The sequence below is a fragment of the Balearica regulorum genome, chromosome 13 (genome assembly GCF_011004875.1).
Source record: "Balearica regulorum gibbericeps isolate bBalReg1 chromosome 13, bBalReg1.pri, whole genome shotgun sequence".
Classification (NCBI taxonomy): domain Eukaryota; kingdom Metazoa; phylum Chordata; class Aves; order Gruiformes; family Gruidae; genus Balearica; species Balearica regulorum.
Genome location: NC_046196.1, coordinates 21,556,753 through 21,581,670, shown reverse-complemented (window position 1 = coordinate 21,581,670; position 24,918 = coordinate 21,556,753). Strand labels below are relative to the sequence as shown.

General features: G+C 57.3%; 3 protein-coding genes across 5 annotated transcripts in view; 2 read left to right on the top strand and 1 right to left on the bottom strand.

The window, feature by feature from the left end:
* The first annotated feature begins 658 nt into the window (after nt 1–658).
* FCSK (fucose kinase) lies at nt 659–8,401 on the top strand. 3 transcript variants are annotated; one of them, XM_075765792.1, is made up of 23 exons: nt 659–780; nt 885–1,042; nt 1,164–1,214; nt 1,328–1,453; nt 1,638–1,710; nt 1,998–2,095; nt 2,203–2,283; nt 2,367–2,486; nt 2,681–2,822; nt 3,071–3,198; nt 3,291–3,392; nt 3,860–4,030; nt 4,104–4,171; nt 4,333–4,703; nt 4,951–5,161; nt 5,251–5,417; nt 5,502–5,729; nt 5,847–5,990; nt 6,150–6,269; nt 6,344–6,531; nt 6,729–6,828; nt 7,377–7,600; nt 7,791–8,401. In XM_075765792.1, the coding sequence occupies exons 1-23, from the start codon at nt 711–713 to the stop codon at nt 7,905–7,907; spliced, it is 3,258 nt and encodes a 1,085-aa protein (XP_075621907.1). In that variant the 5' UTR covers nt 659–710; the 3' UTR covers nt 7,908–8,401. The 3 variants fall into 3 exon arrangements, with proteins under 3 accessions (XP_075621907.1, XP_075621908.1, XP_075621909.1); XM_075765793.1 differs by lacking the exon at nt 885–1,042 and having other exon boundaries at nt 676–780; XM_075765794.1 differs by lacking the exons at nt 659–780; nt 885–1,042; nt 1,164–1,214 and having other exon boundaries at nt 1,390–1,520.
* Nucleotides 8,402–8,705: 304 nt separating this feature from the next.
* COG4 (component of oligomeric golgi complex 4) lies at nt 8,706–24,292 on the bottom strand. The gene is made up of 19 exons (XM_075765795.1): nt 24,109–24,292; nt 23,435–23,517; nt 22,601–22,715; nt 21,690–21,864; nt 20,885–21,078; nt 20,483–20,588; nt 19,042–19,199; nt 18,466–18,524; nt 16,957–17,090; nt 16,310–16,428; nt 15,749–15,915; nt 14,912–15,077; nt 13,330–13,392; nt 12,725–12,841; nt 11,000–11,092; nt 10,635–10,718; nt 10,228–10,329; nt 9,710–9,838; nt 8,706–9,451 (listed from the first exon to the last, which is right to left on the bottom strand). Exons 1-19 carry the CDS (start codon nt 24,253–24,255, stop codon nt 9,317–9,319), a joined length of 2,346 nt encoding a protein of 781 aa, XP_075621910.1. The 5' UTR covers nt 24,256–24,292; the 3' UTR covers nt 8,706–9,316.
* A 215-nt stretch (nt 24,293–24,507) lies between these two features.
* Nucleotides 24,508–24,918, top strand: part of SF3B3 (splicing factor 3b subunit 3) — a 29,262-nt gene continuing 28,851 nt past the window's right edge. The window contains exon 1 of the mRNA XM_075765791.1: nt 24,508–24,647. The gene's annotated coding sequence lies outside the window, so the exon portion shown is untranslated. The remainder of the gene's footprint in view (nt 24,648–24,918) is intronic.

Below are 24,918 nucleotides of genomic sequence, written 5' to 3'. Positions count from 1 at the left end.
GACATCGGCACCCCCCGGGACCCACCCCGGTACCCCGCCACCCCCCGGTACCCACCCCGGGACATCGGCACCCCCCAGTACCCACCCCGGTACCCCGCCACCCCCCGGTACCCACCCCGGGACATCGGCACCCCCCGGTACCCACCCCGGGACCCCGCCACCCCCCGGGACCCACCCCGGCACATCGGCGGTCCCCACCCCCCGTGCCCACCCCGGTGCCTCGGCATCCCCGGTACCCACCCTAACACTCACACGGGCACATCGCCACCCCCCGTGTGTCCACCCCGGTACCCACCCCAGCACCCCCAGCCCTGCCCGCACCCCCACCCCGCTGCAGAGAGCCCTGCGAGGAGCCGGGCTGAGTCCGGGCGGGCTCGTGACAGGGATGACCCAGAGCACTTAGGGGTGCGCGCCGCCGCCGGGACCCATTTTGGGCAGAAAAACGCCAAAATGGTCATTTCGCTTTGCAAATCCCCTGGGGGGAGGGGGGACGGGGACACACAGCTCCCGGGCACGAGTACACTGTGCCTTTAAGCGGCCCGGGCCTGCTCTGCCGCGCAGTGCACGCTGGGAGTTGTAGTCCCTCACCGGCGAGCCTCCCGCAGCGGGTGCGGGGCCGCTGGCGGGAGCTGGACTACATCTCCCAGCAGGCACCGCGGCCGCCCCGCAGGGGGACGGACGGAGCGTCGCCTGGACGGTCGGGCGCGGCGATGGCGGCGGAGTGGAGCGTCCTCCTCCTCACCTGCCAGCGCGGCGGCTGCGTCTCCGCCTTCCAGCGAGGCAAGCGGCGGGGCTGGCGCTCGCCCTCTCCCTCTCCCTCTCCCTCTCCCCGCGGCGGGGCGGGGGGTGCCAGCCCTCAGCGCCGCCGGCCTCTTGCTTGGCAGAGCTGGAGGCCCGCCGGCTGAGGGGCGGCCTGGGCCCGCGGCCCCCCCCGCTGCTCCTGGCCGTGGAGGACCCCTGGGCCCGCCTGGGCAGCGGCGGGGCCACCCTCAACGCCTTGCTGGTGGCGGCCGAACACCTCAGCGCCCGGGCGGGCTGCACGGTGAGGGGCCTTACCCCGGGGGGGCAGCGGGGTGGCAGCCGCTGGTGGGCCCGGGGAGGCTGGGAGGGAGGGTGGGAGGGTGTCGTGTCCCCCCCTGAGCGGCCCCTGCTCTGCCATCCAGGTGGTGACCTCCGACGTCCTGAGGGAAGCCCGGATCCTCATTCTGCACATGGTGAGAGCTGACCCGCAGCCCAGCTTGGGACCCCTCCGTCACACGGCTGGGAGCCGGAGCCACCTCGCACCCTCTCCCTCGCTGTGACCCCACCGCGTTCCCTGTCCCGCCAGGGCCGCGACTTCTCCTTCGATGACTGCGGCCGGGCCTTCACCTGCCTGCCCGTGGAGGAGCCCGGCGCCACGGCCGAAGCCCTGGTCTGCAACCTGGACAGCCTGCTGGGGACCATGACGCAGCGGGTCCGTGTGGCCTGTGGGATGGGGCCCTGGGCTCCTGCCGTGCGATGCCGGGCACCCCGGTGCGGGGGTGGGTTCGGCTCCCCCTGAAGCCTTCAGGGTGCCTTCAGCAGGCTCCTAGCAGGGTGGGAAGGGTGCTGGGTGTCCTTCCATGCCATCCCTGGGCACGTGGCCCTTCTCTCAGCAGCTCTGTGTGGGCTCCCCGCCTGGCGTGTGGGTCTGCAGCACCGACATGCTTCTCACTGTGCCCTCGGCACCAGGTGGGTGCTGCCAGCTTTGCCTCCAGCAGCCACTTCGGCTCAGGACAGGGGTCGGAGCTTGCAGTGGCACAGTTGGTTCAGCCTGTGCCGTGCCCCTGTGAGGGAGTGGATGCTCAGGTCTAGCTGACCCTTGTGCGGTTGGGAGCATCCGTTGCGGCCACAGCAAGGTGGCTGAGGCTGGACGCTGCTGTCATCGCCTCTGCCGTGGGCCCAGTTTTCAGGCAGCTGTGCCCAGTGTGGGTATGTTCACTGCCCCAGCAGGCACTGGTTTCTGTCCCTCTTCCCAGGCATTGACTGGGACGGCTTCCAGGGCGTCAGAGTGATTGCGGTGCCTGGGAGCCAGGCGTATGCCAGGAACCATGGTGTCTACCTCACCGATGAGCAGGTCAGGAGCAGTTCCCCCTTCAAGCGGCATCCCTTGGGGGCACAGGGGTCCCTACCCCTTCGGTCCCTTGGGTGCCAAGGTCCCAGCCCTGCTGGTCTCGCTCCCAGGGGCTGGTGCGCGACATCATCTACAAAGGCACAGAGGCCCAGATCCAGCAGTGCGCCGGGCCCGATGGCACCGTCCCGCTGGTACGGCACAACTCGGGCATCGGTGGCCCTTCCTGCCCCGTCCCTCGTGTCGCCGTGGCTTCAGCCCCGCTGTGCCCTGGCAGGTCTGCGGGGTGGTTTTCTTCTCCTCGGATGCCGCTGAGCAGCTTCTGGCCACCCACGTCATCCCTCCTCTGGACGCTTGCACCTACATGGGGCTGGACTCAGGGGCACCACCCATCCAGGTGACAGCCCCTCCACGGGGGACGGGACCCCTCGGCCCATGGGTGCCAGGCATCTCCATAGGGCCTGTTTGCCCCCACGCTGCCAGGTTTGGGTGGGAGAGGTGGCAGGAGGGGAGCACCCAGCAACGGGATGGGGGTCAGGGTGGCTGCACCGGCCGGCCCGGCTGCGTTCAACAGGTCCCTTCTCTCCCCAGCTCTCCCTCTTCTTCGATATCGTGCTGTGCATGGCAAGGGGGATGACAGAGGACGAGTTTGTGAAGGGTGGCGGTGACACCAGCGTGAAGAGCGCCCGCTCCGTGCTGTGGACAGCTCTCCGTGCCTTCCCGCTTAGCATGGGTGAGCGATGCTGGGGCAGGCACATGCGACGTGACGCATCCCTGAGTCCCCTTCCCTTGTGTGGGGAGAAATGGGGTGGTCGGGGCCTGGCACCCACCTGTTTCTCCCTGTTACTGCGGGTCTCCAGGTCTCCTCTCCCCCCTCCTTCGACTGGGGGATGTTCAGCCTGGCTGCCCTTGGCTCACATGGGTGTCAGGCACACCCATGTTTGCTGTCAGTGTGATGACAGCCCTCCTTAACCTCCACAGCCTGCATCCCCGATGCGTCCTACGACTACATGACCACCTCTGCGAGCGACCACATCCGCAGCCTGACACTCCTGCCCAGCTCTGCCAGCCACCTCCGCTTCTGCAAAACAGCCCATTCCCACGTGGATGTACGTCCTTCCGTCCCCAGCCTTGTCCACGCGCGTTTTTTGGGGGCTGCGTGGCTGGACCCCGGTCCCACGTGCCCCTGTGCCCCCGGCAGCAGCCCTGGCTCCTGGAGGACGGCTCTTCGGTCACCAACTGCCTGCTGGAAGGAGCCGTGCGGCTGGCGGCCGGCAGTGTTATCCAGCACTGTCACCTCCAGGTACGTGGCTGGGGTGGGGGTGATCCCGAGTCCTCAGTGCACTGAACGGGCGGTGGGGTGGGATGGCCCTGGCTGGGATGCAGGACCCACGGCTGTGAGGTTTGGGGTGTCCCTCTTCCTGGCTGCCTTTCAGCTGGTGCTGGGGACCCTGGTGGCTGTCACCCCACCCCAGAAAGAGGAGGAGGCTGTCACCGCTGGGCTGTCCCTCCCTGGGGACCAGGGCAGACCCTCTCCTTGGGGCTCTGTCATGGCTGTGAGCCCTGAGGCTGTCACCCGGCCTGAATTTCTGCAGTCCGTGTCCCTGCAGCCCTGTGACAAAGCAAAGTGTGTCCCTCTGGTGCCTGGCTGTTGCTGGCCCCAGCTTGTCTCCCAAGTGGTTGTCCCCTTCTGAGGTCAGGGTCTGCTCTGGTTTGGGGGCTGCTCTGGGGCCAGCCACCCCACTCAGGGTCCCACTGCCTCCTCCGCAGGGTCCCCTGGAGATCGGTCCCGGCTGCCTCCTCTCGGGCCTCGCCGCAGGCTCCTCGCCGGCCCTGCAGGGCTGTCCCCTGCGTGACGTTGTCCTGCAGGGTCACCACGTCCAGCTGCGTGACCTGCCCTGCTGCGTGTTCACTCTCACTGGCCGCCTCGATGACTGGCAGGTACGGGGGTGACGAGTTGGGGCGAGGCTTCCCGTAAATCCGGAGTGTAACCGGCCCCTCTGTCCCTCTGCAGAGCCCTGCCAAAGAGGCCACCTACCTGAACGTGCCATGGGCTGAGTTTTTTCATCGGACGGGCGTACGGTAGGTGCCGCGTGCCAGGATGGGATAGGAGACCTGGCTCCCCTGGGGATGGCTGTAGTGGGGAGTGTCACAGCCACCTCAACCCACCCTGTGTTCCAGCTCTGCTCCTGGAAGGCGTCCCTGAGCCCCAGGGCGGTGCTAACAGCCTCTCCCCCCATCAGGGAGGGGGACCTTTGGGACGCCGAGATGCCGCAGAAGAGCCGCTGCCTACTCAGCGCCCGGCTCTTCCCGGTGCTGCACGCCTGCGAGGCGCTGGGGCTGGAGGACGTACTGTGGCTGCTGGCCCCGGCGGCAGTGGCCGGCGAGCGGCTGGCGCGTTGGCGGACGGCCTGGCGCATGTCCTGGCAGGAGCTGCTGCCCTGCCTGGACAAGGCGGCCGAGCTGGGCGCCCGCCAGGCCCTCTTCTTCCTGCAGGGCCAGCGCAAGGTGCGGCGGGTGCTGCTGGGGCGCCAGGACGTCAGCCTCCTGCCGCTTGCCCGCAGCGCTGTCCACGAGGGCTACCACGAGGCTGTGCTGGGCACGCTGGATGAGGGTGAGCTGGACTCACACGAGCTGTGACTTACATCTCTGGGTATCGGGGCTGTTCAGTGCTCCCCATCCCCTCCAGTGACGCCCCATTGCAAGAACCCATGGGGGTGTACCGCCAGGGCATCCGACAAGCCAGGGTGGCCGCAAACCGTGCAAGCCCTCTCCCCTGGAGCCAGTTTATTGCAGAAATGGGCTGGTTTGGGGTGACCCGCAACCCGGCTGTGGCTTTGCAGCCTCCTTTTATTTTCTAGTTGCCTCCACGGCCAGCGACGCTGGCATCGCGGCACGGGCGCTCGCCTGCATCGCCGAGGTCCTGGGCTGCCTGGCGCGAGGGGAAGGGGGCTTGCGGAGCGGCCCCGCCGCCAACAGGGAGTGGGCCTCGGCTTTTGGGCGCCTGGAGAGCGGGGACATCGCCGGCGGTGTCCAGGAGCTGGCTGTCGAGCGGCAGAAGTGGATGAGCAGGTGAGACTGGGGCTGGTGAGCGGCAGCTTCGCCGTCCGCGGTGCAGTCGAGGAACCGCAGCGGTGGGCTCAGCATCCCTCTCTTTCCAGGCCGGCTCTGCTGGTGAGAGCGGCTCGGCATTACGAGGGGGCCGAGCAGATCCTTGTGCGGCAGGCGGTGATGTCCTCGTGCCAGTTTGTCACCGTGGGGCAGGCGGAGCTGCCGCCCTTGGGGCACTGGGTGCAGGTGGCGTGTCCGGCCCGTCTGGACCTCTCCGGTGCGTGCATCCGTGTCTCGCCCCTGAAGTGCTGGGGGAAGAGGAGTTGGGGTGCTGCGGGGGGCTGATGGTGAGCCTCGGCAGGTGGCTGGAGCGACACCCCCCCCATCACGTACGAGCACGGGGGGGCTGTGGTGGATGTGGCGGTGCTGGTGGATGGGTGCCGGCCCATCGGTGCCCGGGTGCGGCGCATCAGCGAGCCGGAGCTGCGCCTCGTCAGCCTCGGCGGGACGCCACAGGGCGAGGCAGTGGTGGAGCTGGTGTGTCGGGAGCTGGAGCACTTGCAGGATTACTGCCAGCCGCACGCGCCAGGTGAGGTGTCGCCAACCGCACCCCATGGTGCCAGGGTGGCCCTTTTTGGGGACAATGGGGCGAGGGAGCAGGCAGCACAGCAGACATCAGCTTTGTTTTCTCTTTTTTTGTTTTCAGGAGCCTTGCTCAAAGCTGCCTTCATCTGCAGCCAGGTTGTGCAGTTCCCTTCGCAGAAACCCCTGCGGGCCCAGCTGATGGAGAGCTTCGGGGGCGGGTTTGAGGTGCACACCTGGTCCAAGCTGCCCCACGGGTCTGGCCTCGGTAAGTCTGTGGGGAAAAAGGGCTGGGGAGTCCCTCCCTGGTGCTGGCGAGTCCCTCCTGCCGCGAGCACCAGGATAGGGTGTCCCCCTCGCTGCTCCCCCAGCTTTCACGGACACGCGCAGTGCCTCATTGCTCTGACCCCGCCTGTGCTCCCTGCAGGCACCAGCAGCATCCTGGCAGGAGCGGTGATGGCATCGCTGTACCGGGCGGCCGGGAAGGCTGCCGGCACCGAGTCCCTCATCCACGCCGTGCTGCACCTGGAGCAGAGGCTCACGACAGGTAGTGGCCGGGGGGATCAGCCGGCTCACGAGGTGGGGGGGCCCGGCAGTGTCTGAGGACCCTCTGCCCTGCAGGCGGTGGTTGGCAGGACCAGGTGGGTGGGCTCGTGCCCGGCATCAAAATCGGGAGGTCGAAGGCCCAGCTGCCGCTCAGGGTGGAGGTGGAGAAGATCCCAGTGCCCGACGGTTTTATCCGGACCCTCAACGATCACTTGCTGCTGGTGTACACGGGGAAGACTCGCCTGGCCCGCAACCTGCTCCAGGTAATGCCTGGGTGCCCCAGGGTGCTGCAGGCTCTGGCCTCTGCTCCCCCCGCGGCCTTTGGTGCCTGTCCCCTCACTGGTGCAGAGCTTTGCTGCCCCGATGGGACCTGGCACCGAAGGCTGTGGGTGCAGCGCTACCTCCCCAGGTGCTGCTGGAGCCGGGAGGATGGTGACGGGGACGTTCTGGCCTCTTGCAGGACGTGGTGAGGAACTGGTATGCCAGGCTGCCCTCCGCCGTGCAAAACGCCGACGCGCTGGTGAGCACCGCCGAGGAGTGTGCCCAGGCCTTGAGGCAAGGTGTGAGCCCCCTTTCCTGGGCCAGGCCAGCCCTTTTAACAACTCTTCCCCCGGGAGAGTCTGTGCAGTCCTGGGGGGGCAAAGGCTGGGGGGGGGGGTTGCAGGCTCTTGCAGCTGTAGAAGCCTCAAATCCTCCCCCAGGCCCACCCTCACGTTACAGGCAATGCCCCAAAATTCAGGCTTGAACGAAGACTTTGAGGAAGGGGGCGGGGGGGGGGGATTAGACATGCTGAGCCTGGCTGATTCTCTGCGAGCCGTTCGTGACGGGGCTGGGGGCCATGCCTAGCCTGTGCGGGGGATTCATTTGGTCTTTGGCTGATGGGATGCTGTGGAGGGGAAGCCAGAGCATTAAAGCAAGCAAATTCTCCCCCTGTGGAGGATTAAAAATAAAACGGCACCGTGACAGGGCTGGGTTTGCTTGCTCGGCAGGCAGAGCTGGGAGGAATTGGAGAGATGAGAAGGCAGGATTGAGCTTGGACTGAGCAGGAGAGGCAGGACCAGGTTTTTGCCCCTTGGGCAAACAGTTTGTGATATCCTCTCCCCTGCAGGTAACCTGTCGCTCATCGGCAAGTGTCTGGACCACTACTGGCAGCAGAAGAAATGCATGGCCCCCGGGTGCGAGCCGCTGGCCGTCGGGCGCATGATGGATGCTCTGCGGCCCTATGTCCACGGGCAGTGCTTGGCTGGGGCTGGCGGCGGTGGCTTCCTTTACGTCTTAACCAAAGCCCCTCGGCAAAAAGAGGCTTTGCACCAAATTCTAGCAAAAACCGAGGTGAGATGTGAGCTCTCAGGCGGTTCGCTGTTGCAGGCGGCTCCCAGAAGCTTGTTTTATATAGCACGAGCAGGAGGAGCATCTCACCATGAGTGGGATGAGATTGCCTTCCCTGGGAGTGAGAGCAGGTCCCTTGGTGGCTCCTGCCCCAACCCATAACTTTTTTTTTTTTTTTTGGTGTGTTTTCTAGGGACTGGGCAACTTCAGCATCCACAGCATCGAAGTGGATACGGGCGGTTTCTCTGTGGAGGTTCTGGGATGCGATGCAAAGGACACTGCGCACCCTGGAGAGGACGTGGCTGTGTGAAGGCTTTCAGCCCTGACCCTGTTCCTGGCAGACACCGAGGGCAGGGGAGCAGCCAGCAGCCTTCCAAAGCGGAGAAATCCCCACTGCTCCAGCGGCAGCTCCTTCAGTCACCTCCAGTAGGTGCCTTAGGTCTTGATGTGGCCTTATTGTGCTGCTACTTGCCCCAAAAGCCGCAGAGGCGGGAGACGCTGTGATGAGCTGGGCAGGCAAAACTGTCCCCAGAGGACAGCCTTGCTGCAAGGACGGTCTGCTTGGCCCTCCGGGCTGATTTTGGGGTTTCACTCTGATTTTCATGGTTCTCCAAACAGAAAAGAATAGCATTTGGGCTGCTGCCTCTAGCAGGAACCTTCCTGCTCTTCCAGCTGCCCGTTTGGCATGCACCAAAGGTGCACCTGGATGTGGAATTGAGTCCCTCTCCTGTGCTGAGAGGCTATTTCTGCAGTGAGTTCCTAGTCCCTGCAGTCTCTTTGAATAAAAAGAGCTTGTTCCCAGCATGTGTTTATGCCCGTCTGTCCCTAGCAGGGCTCCTCTCTCTCTCTCTCTCCCTGCCCTTCCAGAGATGGGCACGGCCGAACCCGCGTGCAGGGGCTGCTCATTGCCCTCCGTAGCCCTGGGTGACAGGGGACACCTGACAGGAGGCAGCCAGGCAGCGGGCTGGCACCAAGTGCTGTATCTCAGGGGTGTTTGTACTCGCGATGTGCCAGATCTCTTGGTCTCGATGAGGAGAAACGGCGCGCAGCTCTTGTCCTGCATCTCTCCAGCTCCCTGCGGGCCCACAGACACACGCACACCCCACCCGAGATCACTGCTCAGCCAGGTGAGGTTTATTTACAGAGTACAGCGAGCCAGCAGGGACACAGCCCCGCTTCCTGCGGCGCCTTTCTAGGGATTTCCCAAGCACCCTCCCCACAAGGAAATCGTTCCTTTTCCCCTTCAAGAGAACGGTCCCCACCACCACCAGGAAAGCGCCAGGGCTCAGGACAGGTAGGGCTGCAGTAGCTGTCCCTTAGGCTGGTGGCACAGAAAGCGCACAGCTGTGGCCAGCAGCAGGGGCCAAGCGCTGGCCTGCATTTTAACCACAACGTGTCCCCTGTGGCCTCCGGTGCCTCCCGCGGGGCAGCAGAACGGAGTCGGGAGCTCGCACAGGCTTGGTCCTCAGACCAGCACCTGTTTTCAGAAATAGCGTCACGCTGCTCTCAACGTGAGAGATTCCTCTGCCGCCTTGTTTCTGCTCCCACAAAAGGATGGCAGCTCTTCTTGCCAGGCCCAGGAAAGCCCTTTGCTCCGAGGAACACGAGCAGAAGGGCAGACGTCACCCCATCCCCACACCGCATAACAGCCAGCTGGCTCCAGGGCTGCAGCCTCCCTGCCGGTACCTCCAGCGCGATGGTGACCCAAGCACCGACCCACTACAGGCGCAGCCGCTTGATATCCTCGCTGCGGAAGTCGATTCGGAGAGCTAGCACCTGCCGGACTTCGGCAGGAGTAAGGCGCCAGGTGAGCGGGCCAGAGTTCGGGCCCCAGTAATCCAGGATCTCCGTCACCTGGAGGAAGAGGAGAGCTGCAGGAAACAACACAGCACCAACTGCCCTCGCAGCGAGTTCAAACTCCAGCTACGCACACGGTATTTTCTGCCACTAACCCCCTGCAGCCAAACACCCATCAGGCATGGGGCAACGTTTCCAGCTTCTCCATACCCCGTAGGTGTGACAATGTCTGGATGAGCCCAGTAAATCCATGTGGCGTCCCGCTGGGGCTCCTGCACCCCCCCCCCCAATAAAAGCAGACAAAGCGCAGCTCACCCTCTCCAGATTGAGGATGGTGGCCATCTGGGAAAGACGGGCAAACTTATCGCGGATAGTCCAGGTGGTGACTGTGGTGAGATAGGCTATGAGAGACCTCAGCTCCTTGTCAAACTGCAGACCGCCAAGCTGTGGGGAGCGAGGGAGCTCCGTTAACTCCCCAGGCAGGCCCAGGGGTTGTGCCAAACACAATTAACAAAAGTTACAGGGTGGTGGGAGGGGGTCTCTGAGCAGGAGTGTTCCGCTTAGACCATGTACTGCAGGTTAAACTGGCTTATGTTTAGGCCCACCTTAAAAGCCAGCCCCCTTGATGCAAGCTCTTCTCGGCCCCATCACAAAATACACTTTCCCCGTGAGTGTGCCAAGGCAAGGTCTCCCCGAGCTGGCCAGCAGCGACAGCAGAGCTGCTTTGCGGGTAACGTTTGCCTCTGCCCGGCCCCATCCCTGTACTGAGGGTCTCCTGGTGGAGGGTTTGCGGTCAAGGCAGGCTGCAGGGTAGAGGACAGCGTTTTGCTTACCCTGCTGAAGGTGGACTTGAGCAGCACTTTCTCCAGTTCAATGGCTATGAGACTGGTCATAAGACCAGTGAGGGTATCGTAAATCACTGGGGACAGTCCAGCCTGGAAGCAGAAACCTGTGTCATTCTTGTCAGGAACAACTGAGCAGAGGTCCACAAAACACAAACCTGTGAGAGCTCGCAAATAAAGACCCATTGCTTGCAGGCTCAGGAGCCACAGAAGCGATCCAGGTACGTGGGGTTTGCAAGCAGGCTTGGAGAAGTGCAGGGGAAGGGGGTGACTGGGTCTCTAAAACCTCTGCAAGGCACCGGAGGACATCTCTGTCCGCTGTCCCCCCACCAAATTGCAGAGGAAGAATTGGGAGATCTGGCCAAAGCCTGGCAGGCTGCCACATCCCTCCCTCTCACCTTGAACTCTGTCATCTGCTGTTCCAGATTAACGATGAACTGCTGGACCCAGGGATCGTTAGCTTCATAGTCACTGAACTCCTCCTGACAGTGAAATACAGAAAGGGTTGTTTATGTGACCTGCAAACAGCCCAGAGGACAGGAAGGGAGGTCCCTCCACCCCTTCTGTTTTCTCGAGCTCCTCTCTAGCCAAATGCCCCTTTCCAGGCTGGGATGCAGAGCAAGTTGTGGGTATTTTATTCCTCTGTGCCGAGGAAACAGTGGAGAACCACGGGAAATGAGTCAGTGGTTGCTCTGACTGTGCTGCTGAGCAGAGCACGGAGAGTGCAGAAGTACGGCTGGAAGTGGAGAACACTGAGCCTTACCTCCTCGATGTTGTGGGAGACAGAGAGGAAGAGGTTGATCCAGGGCTTCACCTGGGGTTTGATGGCAGTGCTGTTCAGCTCGTTGAGACCTTCCTGAGGGGAACGGGAAGAAGAGAGTGATGAAGCACAGCTAACGTCCCACGGCACGCAAGCTTTACAGCCAGGCTGTCTTGATGCTGCCTCCCATCCTCACTGCGAGCTGGGGAAACTGACCCACAGACAGAAACTAAACCCAGAAATCCCAGATCCCACACTCTTCTGGTGCTGGAGGGCTCCAAGGACACCATGACAACAAGAGGAGGAAGGACATTGGCCCAGAAGCTGCCATCGTGCTGACTTGGAGCCCGGTCTGAAGGGCTCGTGCTTCCCCAGCCCTGCCCGCACAGCTGCAGAGGTTTCCTGGCAGGAGAGAGGCGTTCGGTTCACATCCCGCCAGGGTAGGAAAGGACACAAACACCAGCTTTTCCACTCAGCGCCAGCCAGGAGGACACCATGACTGGACTCGACCCACGCCTCCCACCTCCAGCGCAGCTTAGCTCAGTAGGAGAAGCTAAAAGGAGGAGAAAAGCTGTAACAACGGTTAGTTCTCTGAATTAATCATAACCCCAGCACCCGCCATCTCCCCCGAGCAGCAGGTTGTCAGCAAAGGCTGTTGTGTCCGCTTCAATGCTAGAGAGCTCTCTGAAAGCCCTCTCCTGCCAGCCACCCCCATTTGGCTCAGCAAGATGTCAGGAAAGCTCACCCAGCACGAAACTATTCAGGTACCGATGCTGCCTGGCATTTGATGGAAGTTTTTAACTAAAATTGGCATTTCTGAGCAGGCCCTGCTGGCAATTGTCCTTTTCCAAGGCAAATTCAAGGCGCGTGTGACTCAGGCAGCGCAGGGGCTTGCTGCTCAGCCTGATTGCTTTGCCGCCAGTTTTAACACTGCACTAGCACTAGACCGGAGAGTTTTACTCCTTTGCTGATGAGCTCCTTGGTGTCAATACTGACCACAAGCCTCAAGAGGGTTTGCTGGCAATACCGGTCTGAAGGCATCTGGCTGCAGCGAACCTCAAAAAAATAGTCTGGCCCCTCTGTGAAGTACAAAGCTGATGGCAAACCTGGTTCAAAATACTCTCTTTTGCTTGGTTTCTTTCCATAGGTGGTATTAGGTCTTCCTGGTCCTCTCTCTGCCAGAGACCACTGGGAAATTTTAGGGCAACAGGCCCCAGCGTGCCACACGAGATGGTGGATTTAGCCAGAGAGGCTTCTGCCCCATGCCGGGCAGTAATTCCATTTGGGAAAGGAGGAGACGCCTCAGAAGAGCAGCTCTTTACCAACAGCCCATTTTCAGCGTTACCTAGCGAGGCTCTGGACAACATGATGATGTGCTGTGCCACGAGGGAGAACGGAGGAGATGGAAATGCTATTAATATTTCTTCTCCTGAAAATGCTGAACCAACGACGACTCTGCTGAGCGAGGACAACTGGAACAACGTTCCTTCTGGCTCTGCAGCTGCTTCCAGTGCCTTTTACGCAGCTGCCAGCTGGTGTGGCTGTGCAAACAGGCTGGGTCTGTTTCCACGCTTCAAAGCTGACCGATTTATTCCCTCCTGCAGTCCTACCCAGCACTCCTGGAGTCAGACGTGGTCCAGGCCTTGGGCTGAAATGATTCCTGAGCTCTCTCTGAAGACACCGGCCAGCCAGTGTTGGAGACCAGCGGTAACTCAACAAGACACTCACCTGCAGCAGGTCACGAAATTTGTTGGAGACGGCAGCCATGTCAGAGAGGCAGCTGTCAATCTTGGCCTGCGCTTGCTCACCCCCGAAGCCTTGGCTAAGCAGTTTGCTGCAGTCACTCTGCAGGGAAGAAAATTCACGAGCAAGTTGCAAATTAATAACCCGGGCAGTTTCTATCCCTTCGTGTTGCTGAGCTCTGGCTGCCCCACAGCACGCTTGCAGGCTAGGACAGGCGCCAAACTCTTTGCCCGGTGAAGGCAGAGGCTGCTGGCTCCAGCCGGGGAGAGGACAGCAAGGAAAGCAGCTACCTAGCCCAGCACCAGAGAAACACAACCTCTCAACGATGCACATGTTATTCCAGTGGCTCCCAGCCTGTGCCGGGTTGGTTAAGCTGGAGGAATTGGTATTTCCAGCTAGACCAAGTTTCCGCTACTGGTGTATCAGCCGGAGATTGCTCTGCTAGCTCAAAATTGCTTTCCTAAGGCTGGAGGGCAAAGACCTCAGGAATCTGGGCACAGCAAAGTCCAGATGGTTTACTTAATTCCCCCCCAAGGGAGGATGTTACAAATTTGATTAAGGAAAAAACCTGTAAAGAATCCAGACCGCACCTCCAAGGTCTTCTTTAGGGTCATGATGTTTTCGCTGCAGACTTCTACATTGTTTAAGGTCACCTGGAAAAAAACAAAGCAAACCCAAGTAGAATTCACTGGAATTTCCCAGCACCTCAGCCCCAAGTCCTTACATTTACTCCACGCCCTGCTCACAGTACAGGCTGAAATGCAAGTCTTTAAGGGGACAGAACGTGATGAAAGCATGACAGATTCACGGAGCTGCGCGAAGCTGAACTACAGTAACGGAGCACGTGTGCTGAACCTGCAGCCACTACAAAGCCTGAGTTAGTTCACTTCTTTTCCTCAGCGTTCTGCCCACAGTGCTGCAGCGAAGCCCCGCTTGTGGGTGACTGGTGGAAGACAGGACGTACCCCCCAACTTTCTGTGACACTGTCATGAAGAACAACAGACCAGGAGCAGCTGGAGGTGATGGTTTTTATGCTGTGTCCGGAGAAGCGGGGCAGGCAGGAAGGCACTGGTATCTAGGCAGGAGGAATCAGCACCCCTCCTGCCAGAGGAGTATCTGTTCTTCACCGAACAGACTGTTCTCTACCTGCTGGAGCTGAACTAAAATGTCAGTATGAGGCTGGGGTTTGTGCAGACAAGGAAATGAGGCAAGCTGACAGGTGAATGAGGAATTCCAGCGGGAGAGCTGACATTTTAAGCACTTTGCTTCAAGAAATGCAGAAACCTGTAACCAAGAATTTAATGAAATGGAAGAGTTCGGTCCCTCCTGCTCCCTTTGCTGCCTTCTCCCCGCGTACAGTGAAAGTCCCAAGGAGCCTCTACAGCACCGGGTGTTCACAGCAACTTACAGAGAGGGAGACGAGTCAGGGCGAGCCAGCCCCTCGCCACTGCGCTGAGTCTCTGCCCACAGGTCTGCTCAAACAGCAGGGCTGGCCGAGAGGAGAGACCAGATCCAGAGCCGCTCTCCCAGTGAGGTCTTTTCCACAATGCAAGGTCTATACAGCATCCCACCGCAGGGAAGGATGTGTTATACTGCATAAGACAGGAGCAACAGCCCTTCAAATGCTCGCCAAGGGGTCTCTAACGCTCACTGCCGTGTTCCGGCCTGCTCAAGCGCGCGGAGAGTTGCAGAGCTGCTGTTAGGAGAAGGCAACAGGAGGATCTTGCAGGTCAACCCTGCTCTAAGGGTAACTCTGATCCAATAAGCAAGAATGACGGAGCCCTGAGCGTGGGCCAGGAAACCTTTTCATTTAGAGGAAGGTGCGGATGAGATGCTCTCCCACCACCTTTGTGCACAGCCTGTGAAGAACAGGATTGATGGACACGTCAAAAGAGCACAGACTCTTCCCCAGCCTGGAGGGAATCAACATCGCAGCAGCCTAAGAGGCAGTCACAGAACCATACTTGCACAGGGCTGGTGTGGAAGCCCTACAAACACGAGGTGAGGTAGAAGCCTCTACCAGACATCCAAAGTCAGGCCACCCACCACGCCTGAACAGGTTTTCAGGTTCTCTGAACATGTGATAGTCGCACCAATCCTGTTCCCAAGAGCTCCCCATTGTCTTTCCGCTCACCCCAACTCGTTCTACACCAGAACAGCCACCAAACCCACCAGAAAGGACTGCTTCGCTTCGTCGGTGCTTTCAATGCCCTTGGTATCGAACTTGCCCTGCTGCAGGCTGCTGTGCATGATGTTCACGGCACTGGTCACCCCTCTCTGGAAGTCCTGGAAGGTCGTGGCTGGAAAGCCCTGCTTCAGCTTGTTGTACAGAACCTCCCTATGGAGGAAGCAGAACACACCAGGGCTTAGAGAAAATACTGCAAGCCACAGCGGAGTTGTGCTCTGTGAGAGGGGACAGCAGCGCTCTGGCTGAGCTGTGACCTGAACAAGGTAAGTGGAACATCAAAGGGACAGAGGACGGCTGGAAGATATCTCCTGACAGCATCTAAAGGGCACAAAGCTGAAAGAAAAACACAATCACCCAGTTTCTGAGCTTTCCCAAAAATCCTGCCTGCTGTCTTCTGTCACAGTTACCCATTCCCAGGCTGGGATGAAAAACAGGAGCAGGACAATTTCTGCAGGCTCACCCCAAGTTCAAGTTACTATGCAATCTCACAGGCAACCCAGAGAACAACTAGAGGTGACCATGTACCATCAAGCAGGGTAGCACTCCAATGCTACGCGGTGACTCGGTCTCATGGGGATTTTGGGCCACGAGGTTCCTTTTTCTGTTTGTCCTACAGGTGACCACCACTACTGTGAGAAAAGTGTGCCCAGCTCCAGCTTCCCACATCACACCTGATGCTGCTTCCTATGAGCATCTTCCATGGAGACAACAAACCAGAGGTTCAAAGGCAAAGAACACAAGGAAGACCGTGCGACAGCAAACGCTGTTTGCAGAACGTGAGGTGGAGGCAAATTACAATGAACCTGGTGTATTTTCGTTACCTGAAGTCAGACTCCAGCTCGGTGGTGGAGTGGTTGATCATGGCACAGAGACAATCTATGCTGGAGCTGGACAGAGCACGCCCAATGCACTTCTTCACTATATAAAACACGTCATCCACCATGCTGGAGGTGAGCTGGCCCTTCTCGTAGCTGTCCATGGCGACAGCCTGCAAAGAAAGGTGTCTCGGTGCCCTGAGCTCAGTGAGGCAAGGTGCCCTCTCAGAGCAGAGCTGTGCCGTGAGAGCAAACTGCTAGCCTGCCCACTTTACGCCGAGCTGAACGGTACCACATGTGGGCTGGTGCCGCTCACCCCAGTTTTCAGCAGCCCACAGACCTGGAAGATCTGGCTCTGGAAGATACTTAGGGGTATGTTTGGAGTCAACGTTCAGAAACAACCACTTGCTTTTCAAGGCCAAGGGAAACAAAAGACCTTCCCCACAGTTGCAGACCTGCCATGTGCTCATCTCCCTCCCTCGGGATGCTCAGCAGAGGACTCTGCAGCACACGCAGAGGTCTCAGCTGCTGGCAGAGAGCGCAGGGAAGCAGCAGTCTGAGCCCTACCTTGTTGACAGTCTCCCTCATGAAGTATTCCTCCATGGTGATGTAGTAGCCAATGAGCTCTTGCATGGTGCGGCTCAGCAGACAGTTGTTGAGGAGCTTGTCCAGGTATTTCTGATGCTCTACAAAAACCAAAAGAGAACCATCAGCAGGGACCAAGTGCCAGAAAGCATTCCACCTAATCTCCTTCCTGCCTGTCTCACAAGCTCCCAACAGACACATGCCTGCAAAGCCCAACCCAGAATAAATCACAGGCCTCAACTGTGGAGCTGACATTGCTAAGCTGACTTTTGCAGGTGACAGAACTGATTTCCAGAGCTCCGTGGAGTGCCAAAACCCTGATCCTGTTCTCCCTGTGGACTCCACCTTTAGGATCTGTACCTGCAGTGACCAAAGGGCCCTCCCTCTCTTTGGGGACCTTGTTTATTATGCTCTGCAGTCATTCCTAAGGTTGTTTTCCCTGTTAGAGGGAACAACCAGTGCTGAAAACAGATTTGGGGAGGCCAGGCCACACAATCCTCTTCCACAGAGTGCTCCCAAAGCGCTTTTGCAGATCCCGTGTCACTCTGCTCTGCCACTAGCTCAGATATATCTCCACTCCTGGCTGCAAGGAGCAGAGCGCCTACAAGTATTGGTATTCAAGGTGTTACCTTGCTTTACCTCCTCTGAGGCCATCGAGTCTCCCACCTCAAAATCGGCTATTATTCGTCTCTTGATGAACCTCAAGTAGAGCTCACTGCGGGCGTTCATCAGGGTGACTTCTGTTAAAATAGGGTCAAGTTCCCTGGAAGAGACATAGCAAGAATCAAGGTAGCAAGACTACAAAAGGAGAGGCACTAATTGAACTCATTTAAGTAGTGTGTCCTCTGTTCTCTTACTACGAGATCAATGCTGCCCCTTTCCATCTGTGCCGCTGAGTAGCAAAGCTCAGGAGAATAACTGGTATGTGCAAAGAATGCACATACAATCAAAACATCCTGAAAAAAATCATTTCAGAGAAGCTTCTTTTTTTCCTCATGGAGAACAACCACATTAAAATCACAGCAGTAAGGACCGCAAGACTCTAAGCAACTGGTTATAACTTCAGAATTCGCCCCGTTTTGAGTGGAAAGTTGGACTAGAGACCTTTGGCAGTCCTTCGTTTTGTATGATTCTGTGAAGCCTACGTGGCCAGCGTCAGAAATGCCTGGCCCCTGCCATCTCCGTGTATGTGATTTTGTGCGCAGATTCATGTGTTTCTCTGAAAATGACGAAGAATCTGTTTAAGCTCAACAGCTCAGGAACCGTGAGACCAAAAAAGCATGTGACAATGCAGAACACAGTGTTCAGATTAGAGATGAGTGTGATAAAAAAGACCGTCACATCAGCAGCTTTTTCATCAGCGTGCACAAAAGAACATTACAAATCCTGCTCAAAGCCTCACAACGCACACGTGGGACAAGGAACCATTATCTTTATTTTATGGATGAAAAAGCAAAAGCTCAGAAAACCTGGGATGCGCGTGCAGTTACTCAGAGCAAATAGTAAGGGGATCTTTATATTTCTGCTGAAATAATTAGTCGTGCAGGCTCATAGACAGATCTTGCTTAAGGAACATTAAGTTTTCTTTCAAGGCACGTTTAGAAGTCATGCAATGCCAGAAGGGCTGGGTGCACTTTCAAATGACCTTACTTCAGGGCTACGCAAATACTTAAGATAAAAAGGAGGGAGATTGAAAGCAGTTTGGTTCATTAGCAAGAAACCGATGTTCCAGAGTCGTTGCAGCAGCAGTACAGATTAACAGAACCCAAAGATTTATTCCTGATTCTGTCACAAATGATCTGCCCAGGGAGCTGCTCCATTTCGTGGGCTCTGAGGACCATACTCTGACCATCAAAAGGTCACAGGCAATTAAAGTCTCAGTCCTTTGTGTGCAGTCATACCGCCAGCCCTCCGGCAATGTTTAGGGCCAAGGCTTAAAAGTAACGAGTAAGCAAAATAAAGCACCATCACAGAAGCTGCCTTCATAAAAGGGCAGTGAAGGGCACCTAACAATTGGATTTTATGCTTTAGTAGTCACAAAGCCTCTGGAAGACCAGGAGAGTTATCTAAATGCTAAGTAGTGTTAATAACAGCTCAAGAGTGGAAGGTTAGAGAGCAAAAAGAGGTTTTGTTTGTACCTCGGTTCAATCTTCTCTGCAGAAGAACTTCTCATCATGCTATTCTGAACTTGCTGGAACTGCAATCACAAAAAAAGGGAGAGTCATCAAAGTCTTTGCTGATAACTTGGAGTTAACAGCCGCTTCTTGTGCTGCAGCCTAAGGAAGGGCTTACTCCAGGGGGGTGATAGGAATACTTTGCAGGAAGCACTGCCAGAGAAGGGAACCACAGCAGTTCACCTCTTCCTCCAAGGCAGAGCTCAGCCTGCCAGGAAGGGTGGTGGGATGGGAACTGCAGCCCTGCATCTAACAGATGGAAGCAGGAACAAGCCAGCAGGGAAGGTGGACTGAAAACAGAGCCACAGAGCAAAACATCCTGTGCCCAGGGTCCATTTACCATGCTCCCAATAAATCCTTCCCTGCAACAGAAGGGACAGCTATAGGCCGGACCCCTTCAGCCATCAGTGTAAATACGGAGTAAAGCAAGGTTTCTCTCAATACACGAGGTCAATACCCTGCAGTCTATGGCAGTCAGAGCCCCGCAGAGGTGGATGGAGGCGGCAGCTGATGCGTCAGGCAGCATCACGCCCCTCTTACCTGCCTGTGATAGTCCCTCTCTTTGATGAACTTGTCCACCACTTTCTCCACCTGCCGGTCACACTCCACTTGCAGGTGCTTGATGAGGGTGTAGAGCCTCCCTGGCCCATAGTAGGTCTCCACAATGGGTTGGTGGGTCTCCACAATGCGAGCAATCCCTGCGGGGAGAGGGGAAGCACAAGAGACAGACTCGAGCAGGAGTTCCTATCCAGTCTGGACCCAGAGCAGAGCTGCACAGGTCCACAGAGAGGACCTAACAAGGCACATTCAGTCCCCAGAGAAACAGTTTAGACCATCCAGCCGCTCTCTAGTGCCTCACTGAAGGTCTGTCATTACCACCCCTTGTTCCACAGCATTTTCTCTCTGCATATGACACCTTCCATCCTCTGCTGATTATTGCAAGGCTGCAGTGCAAATCTCCTGGAGTAGAAGCCATCTCCCTTCCTAAAGAGAGCTCCTGCCACGCGATGTGTGTCAGCTACCCCTCTACCCAGCAAGATACAAGGTATGAAGCTTCCACGGGAGAAAGCTGCATGAGCTAAACCCGTCAGGGGACGTTACTGCCATCCAAATCCAGCCTCAGCTTTCAGCACCTACCAGGTTACAGAAGAGCAGCGCTAGGAAAATCAGCCTGGGGAAAGCTCTGCTCTTATCCATCAGGCAGATGCCCAAGAGAACAAGCATTAGTGAAGGCAGGACCTCCTTGGAGAAAAAGCTCATCTCCAAGGATGTATCTCCCCAAGATTGCTTTCTTTTCACAAACTCTCTTCTCCAAGAGTTAGCAATGCTCCCCCTCTTTTGATGCTACTGTCGAGAAAGCCTCGGTGGCTCTAAGGACCTTTAATAGCAGCAAGGGTGCCAGGCTGGGAGAGTGACTTGGCAGTGGTGCAGCCTGGAATTACAGCAGACCTAACAGAGAAGGCAGTTAATCACCACGGGATCTCAGTTACTGGCTTTGGCGACATTCGCACGGAGCATTCATACTCCCTTCTTTCCCATCCCTCCCCGCTTTCAAGCTCCCGTGGTCCTCCTTGAAGAGCTAGGCCTGGTGACATCAACAGCTGCTCAGTCTTAAGGGATCCAATTTGTTTGTCCGGATTGCTCCTCGTCTGAAGAAACCTTCAGGGAACACCCATTTGTTTTGAGGATGCAGAAAACGGGAAAAGTCTGATTCCTGGAGGAAGCCAACAAATTCTTTGCAAATCTACTTTGTGCCTGTGCAAACTGTACGTATGAAAGATTGTTTATTGTAATGCCCTCTCCTGGATGGGAAAAAGTCTGTTAGTTGTGTTCCTGTCCCTCTAGCATGATGCTCCCATAGCTCAAAGGGGAAGGAGGAATCTTGTGATCCCCAGGAGCTACGATTAAAAGCATTTAAATTGATGGACAGTCTCATCACGGACTATTTTCAATCCATCAGCAAAGGGGAAAGGAAGATTACCTTCGAAGAGGAGCGTCAGGGTGTCCGCAAAGATGACAGCAGCTCGACGGTCACTCATGTCTGTCCCCATCACCAGCTGCAGGTTCTCTTCTGCTTTGTTGGCCACCTGCATGACAACAGGACCAGTCAGCTGGTAACACTCAAAGATAATCTTCATCCCACAGGGATGAAGACCTCTGTCCTCTGCCGTATAGAGCTTTTGCTGGCCTTCCCATTGCAAGAGCTATTGGTATTGTTCCTCCTTTGAACAGGGATCCTCTCCTCTCTTGTGGAAAACTCAAGGATCAAGGAGAGGCAGAAACTTGTTCTTCTCTTTCCAGGCTCTCTTGTATGAGCTTTAATCAAGTTTGCTTTCCCCTAGGAGACCAGACAGGTCACAGTATGTTTCACAGAACCCGTTACCTGCTTGCAGAGGTACTCCGAGAACTTGCTCAGCCCCTCTTCATGTAAGCCTAGCAGAGGAAAGATCTTGAAGAACCGCTCCACCTGGGGCAGGTCTCCCTGCTTCATAGCCGTGTCGAATTTCTCTGTGACGATGGCCTTCAGGCGCTGCTCTGCTTCCTGCAGGAGCTTCAGGTTGGCATCAATTATGCCCCCTGGACAGAAAAGAAAGAGAAAAGTGACAGCACAACGTTAGTACCGTATCAAGGGCTACTTTTTTTCCCCAGCAGAGAGACTGACACCGTGCAGCCCTAGGGTGAGAAGGCAGAAGACGCACTGGAATTCCCCTGCAGGCAAAGAAAGATAGGTTCGTGTGCGATGTACACACAGCTAATGTTGTGGTCTTACAGGGAGGATGTAAACATATCAACTGGGACATTTCTTTTAGGGATCAGGCAATTTACACCTTCATTTCCAGTTGCTCTGCTTGGCAGCACACCATAACGCTGCAACAGTTCTCCCTGTCAGAGCCTTCTCCCTCACTTCTTTTGTCCTGCACGTTTTGTCCTTCACCTAGTCAGCACCTGAAATGCTATTAAAGCCATGTGCCAGGAACTCTCCTTTCAATTAATGATAATTCAAACCTAATAATGCTTCAAAAACGTTCACCTCTATGTTACTCTATAACATACTAAGATACTTGGCTCACGTTGGATCTTCTGCTTTGTCTATCGGGCTGAGGCTATCTGTCGCGAGAAATCATGCAGCCTCTAGTTATCTTCCCGGAAAGGTGACTTCCCAGCTTTTCCTCACGAACAGTACTTACCTTCCTTGCCCTGACGACTGAGCTCAATCACTGATTTGTCCAGAGACAGATAGCGATGGATATGAGCTGCTGCTTGTTCGTAATCTTCATTTCGCAGGGCTGTTTGAACTCCATCCATGCAGAACTTCAGGTCAAGGATGTCGTCAGCTCTCTGAATGGCCTGATAGAGTCGATTCTGTAAGAAAGGCGACCAGTAAGGCTTCCTGCTGCAGGCTGGACCAAGGAAGGAGAATTATGAGGAGAAGAGAGCGTGGGGGGAAAAAAGAAGGAAGAAAGAGACCGAAGTGATACTTCCACACTACATAAGCAGAAACCCCAAACTACTTCAAAAGTCTTAAGACCAATGACTCTGAAAGATGAACAGCATTTACCTGCCAAAGCTCAGATTGAACTCAGAGGCCATACTCCACTTCAACGAACGGGCAGAGACCAGAGACACAACCACACATTATCTATTTTGATTTCAGCAGTTGCGCTAGCGCTGGGACTCGACACCTCTTCGTCTGCCTCCGTACAAAGACTACAACAGCCCAGATTCCTGCGCAGTCTTAGGTGACGACGACCATCTCAGCTATCCTCAGCACTGACAAAAGCGTGCTCAGGAAGACTAACCTCAGCTTATTCACCATATTCTACCAGGACTTGCATGGACAGAAGGGGATGCTGGAGAACCAGACGTTATATGAAAAACTATATAGGTTATTTACTCTTGTACCCTGCAATACCCAGGAATCCGGCAAGATACCATTACCTAACAACACTAGAAAATGCTAAAACAAAGAACGAAGCAGTGTCCAAGCCACCTGCCCACTGAAGCAAAGAGCACATTTCTCTGTCGCGCTGTGAGCACGTACGCAGACAGGATATGGCTTGGCGGTGACAAGTCCCCAACACCCCCTCGGTCCAGTTACCTTGGCAAGGTCAAGCTGTCGGACTTTACTGCTGACGTTCTCGGCCAGGTTACAGGTGAAGGTGATCATCCCCGCCAACTGCTGGGCATCTCCCTCGATGAGCTGCAAGTTGGGGCTGGAAACACAAGCAAATTGAACATGAGATGCAAATATCAAGTAGTCGGATGGTCTGCATCAGCAGGATGGTTCTTCTGTGAAATCCAATTGCTGCTGTCAGCAACGGTATCTCTCATTTCATGGCCATCCTGCAGGAGCAAAGCACCAAAAATCAAACAGATTGCTTTGGAAGAGGTTGCACAGTCAGACTAGTGACTGTCTCGTTACCAGACAGGGTATGAACGAGCCACTGAGGCTTTATGATACTCTCCACTTCTGAAGTGGAAGATGAAGTCTGTAAACTTGTGCCCCGAGCTTCTACTAGACGTCACGCCACTTAGGATGACTTTCCAGACTGCCTGCACACAAGCTCACCACGAAGAGGCAGTAATATTTGTCCACTCCTGCAAACAACCTGACACAAGATGTCTGATCCAAGCGTTGATGCTGAAACCTGACAATCTCTGGGGTGAGACCTTCAAAGAACTGCTCAGCCCACGCCAGAATGGGCTGGTCACTGTGAGGGTGCAGAGTTCCCTCTGTTAGGGCTGCTGGGAAGAACCGGCACGAGGATCCAACTACTCCTTCCCTACCACAAACTGATTTAAAGTCTGACATTTCCTGAGAATGCGCTTCCCTCACAACACTGAAATGAATTTTGACGTGACGCAGTAAGCAGGGAGGTACTGAACAGTGCAACAGAAGCAGAAAGAAGGGGAGAGGGTGGGGATCACTAACCCCATGCGATGAAGTGCAACCATCTTGTTCTCTATAGTGCTTTGCTGTTCCAGGAGGGCATCCAGCTCTTCCTGCACGACTTTCTGAAAGAAAAGGATGAAGAAAGTCTTGTGTGACCTCAGCTCTCCTCCAGACCCTACATCCACGTCAAGGACACGCCACTAGCAAGGCGTTAGTGCTTCCAAGTGCTCACGTAACAAATAAATCCTTCCTAAGGTCTCGTTTTAGTCCTGTATATTTTTATATTCCTGCCATTTGAAAGCATCAGACCTCATCACACAACTTTTAAGTCAGATAACCCACAAACCCCTCCCCTGGGCGGGTTTTCAGTGCACGAAGGCCCTGAATCCGCAGGCCGCTCCCGACTCAAGGACACTAGTGCTGCGGAGGCGACACCGTGTGTGTGCCCCCCCGCCCCCCCGGCTCTGAGGGACGCCCCAGCCCACATTTAATTTCTCTGTAAAGGATGCGGACGCTACGGGAGCCGTGACAGCGAGGCACCCGCTGTCATTGTCACCGCAGGGGTGACCGCCTGCGCTCCGCACCCCCCGGACCGACACCCCCCCCCCCCCCCCAGCCCAGCCCGCCGTAGCTGATCGCCGCCGGGGGTCCCCGCGGCCGCCCCACCGATGATCCCCGCCGCCTACACGGGCTCGTCCAGCTCCCCCACACACCTCCTCCTCACACAGCCGGCTGTAGGCGGTCTCCAGGTCCGCCAGGTCGGTGAACGACTGAATCCGCTCCATGGAGAGGGCGGAGGTGGGGCAGACACCGCCCTCCCCGCCCGACGCCCTCGGGCCCGGCGCCGTGGCCGCCGCCATCTTGGGATGCAGCTGACACGGTTTCCACTGCCGTGAGGCCCGGCGGGACTGCCCGCATCCGTGCCTCAACGTTTGCGGCCGCTCAGTTCCACCTGGCAGCGCGGGAGGCTCAGGCTTTCCCGGTGCTCTATGCTGAAAAGCGACTGTGGGGTTTTTTTTCTAGAGGCTTTTGGTACCGGGAGCGGCTGCTATCGCTCTGTGATTATTCAGGCGCTGCTGTGGGCAGCCCGCTCTCTCCACGAGCGGCTCGCGCGCGCCGGGCCTCGGAGAAAGCCCCTGCGAGGAGGCGTGGGAGGGCAGAGCGCAGGCGCGGGACTCATGGCGGAGCGGGCCGGCGCCGAGCCCGCCTAAGGCAGGAGCAGCATCCGCCGCCATCCGCCTCCATCCGCACGGTAAGGGCGGCCCCGCCGCGCCGCGCCCGCCCGGTGGCGGTCCCTCGGCTGGGGAGGCGCGGTACGGCCCGCCATTTTGGCGGGGGAGGGGGGGGGGGGGGGGGGGGGGAAGCGGCCGCGGGCCCCTCGGGGCCTGGCCTGTGAGGGGCGGCCGGGCCGGGCGTCGATCTGTGGCCGGTTCCCGGAGCCTGCGGACCTGCTCCCCGCAGGGCTTTGGGAGCTCGGGCTGGTGCTGGGCTACGGGCCCTGCGAGGACTCCGGCAAGGCTCGG

Bases quoted from the DNA above. Each gene is read 5' to 3' on its own strand.
- FCSK (XM_075765792.1), top strand. From the start codon at position 711: ATGGCGGCGGAGTGGAGCGTCCTCCTCCTCACCTGCCAGCGCGGCGGC. The intron at 5,162-5,250 runs GTGAGACTGGGG...CTCTCTTTCCAG, and splicing joins CGGCAGAAGTGGATGAGCAG to GCCGGCTCTGCTGGTGAGAG. The intron at 6,829-7,376 runs GTGTGAGCCCCC...TCTCCCCTGCAG, and splicing joins TGCCCAGGCCTTGAGGCAAG to GTAACCTGTCGCTCATCGGC.
- COG4 (XM_075765795.1), bottom strand. From the start codon at position 24,255: ATGGCGGCGGCCACGGCGCCGGGCCCGAGGGCGTCGGGCGGGGAGGGC. The intron at 23,518-24,108 runs GTGTGTGGGGGA...CTTTTCTTTCAG, and splicing joins GCCGGCTGTGTGAGGAGGAG to AAAGTCGTGCAGGAAGAGCT. The intron at 13,393-14,911 runs GTGGGTTTGGTG...GTTTTTTTCCAG, and splicing joins AAGCGAAGCAGTCCTTTCTG to GTGACCTTAAACAATGTAGA.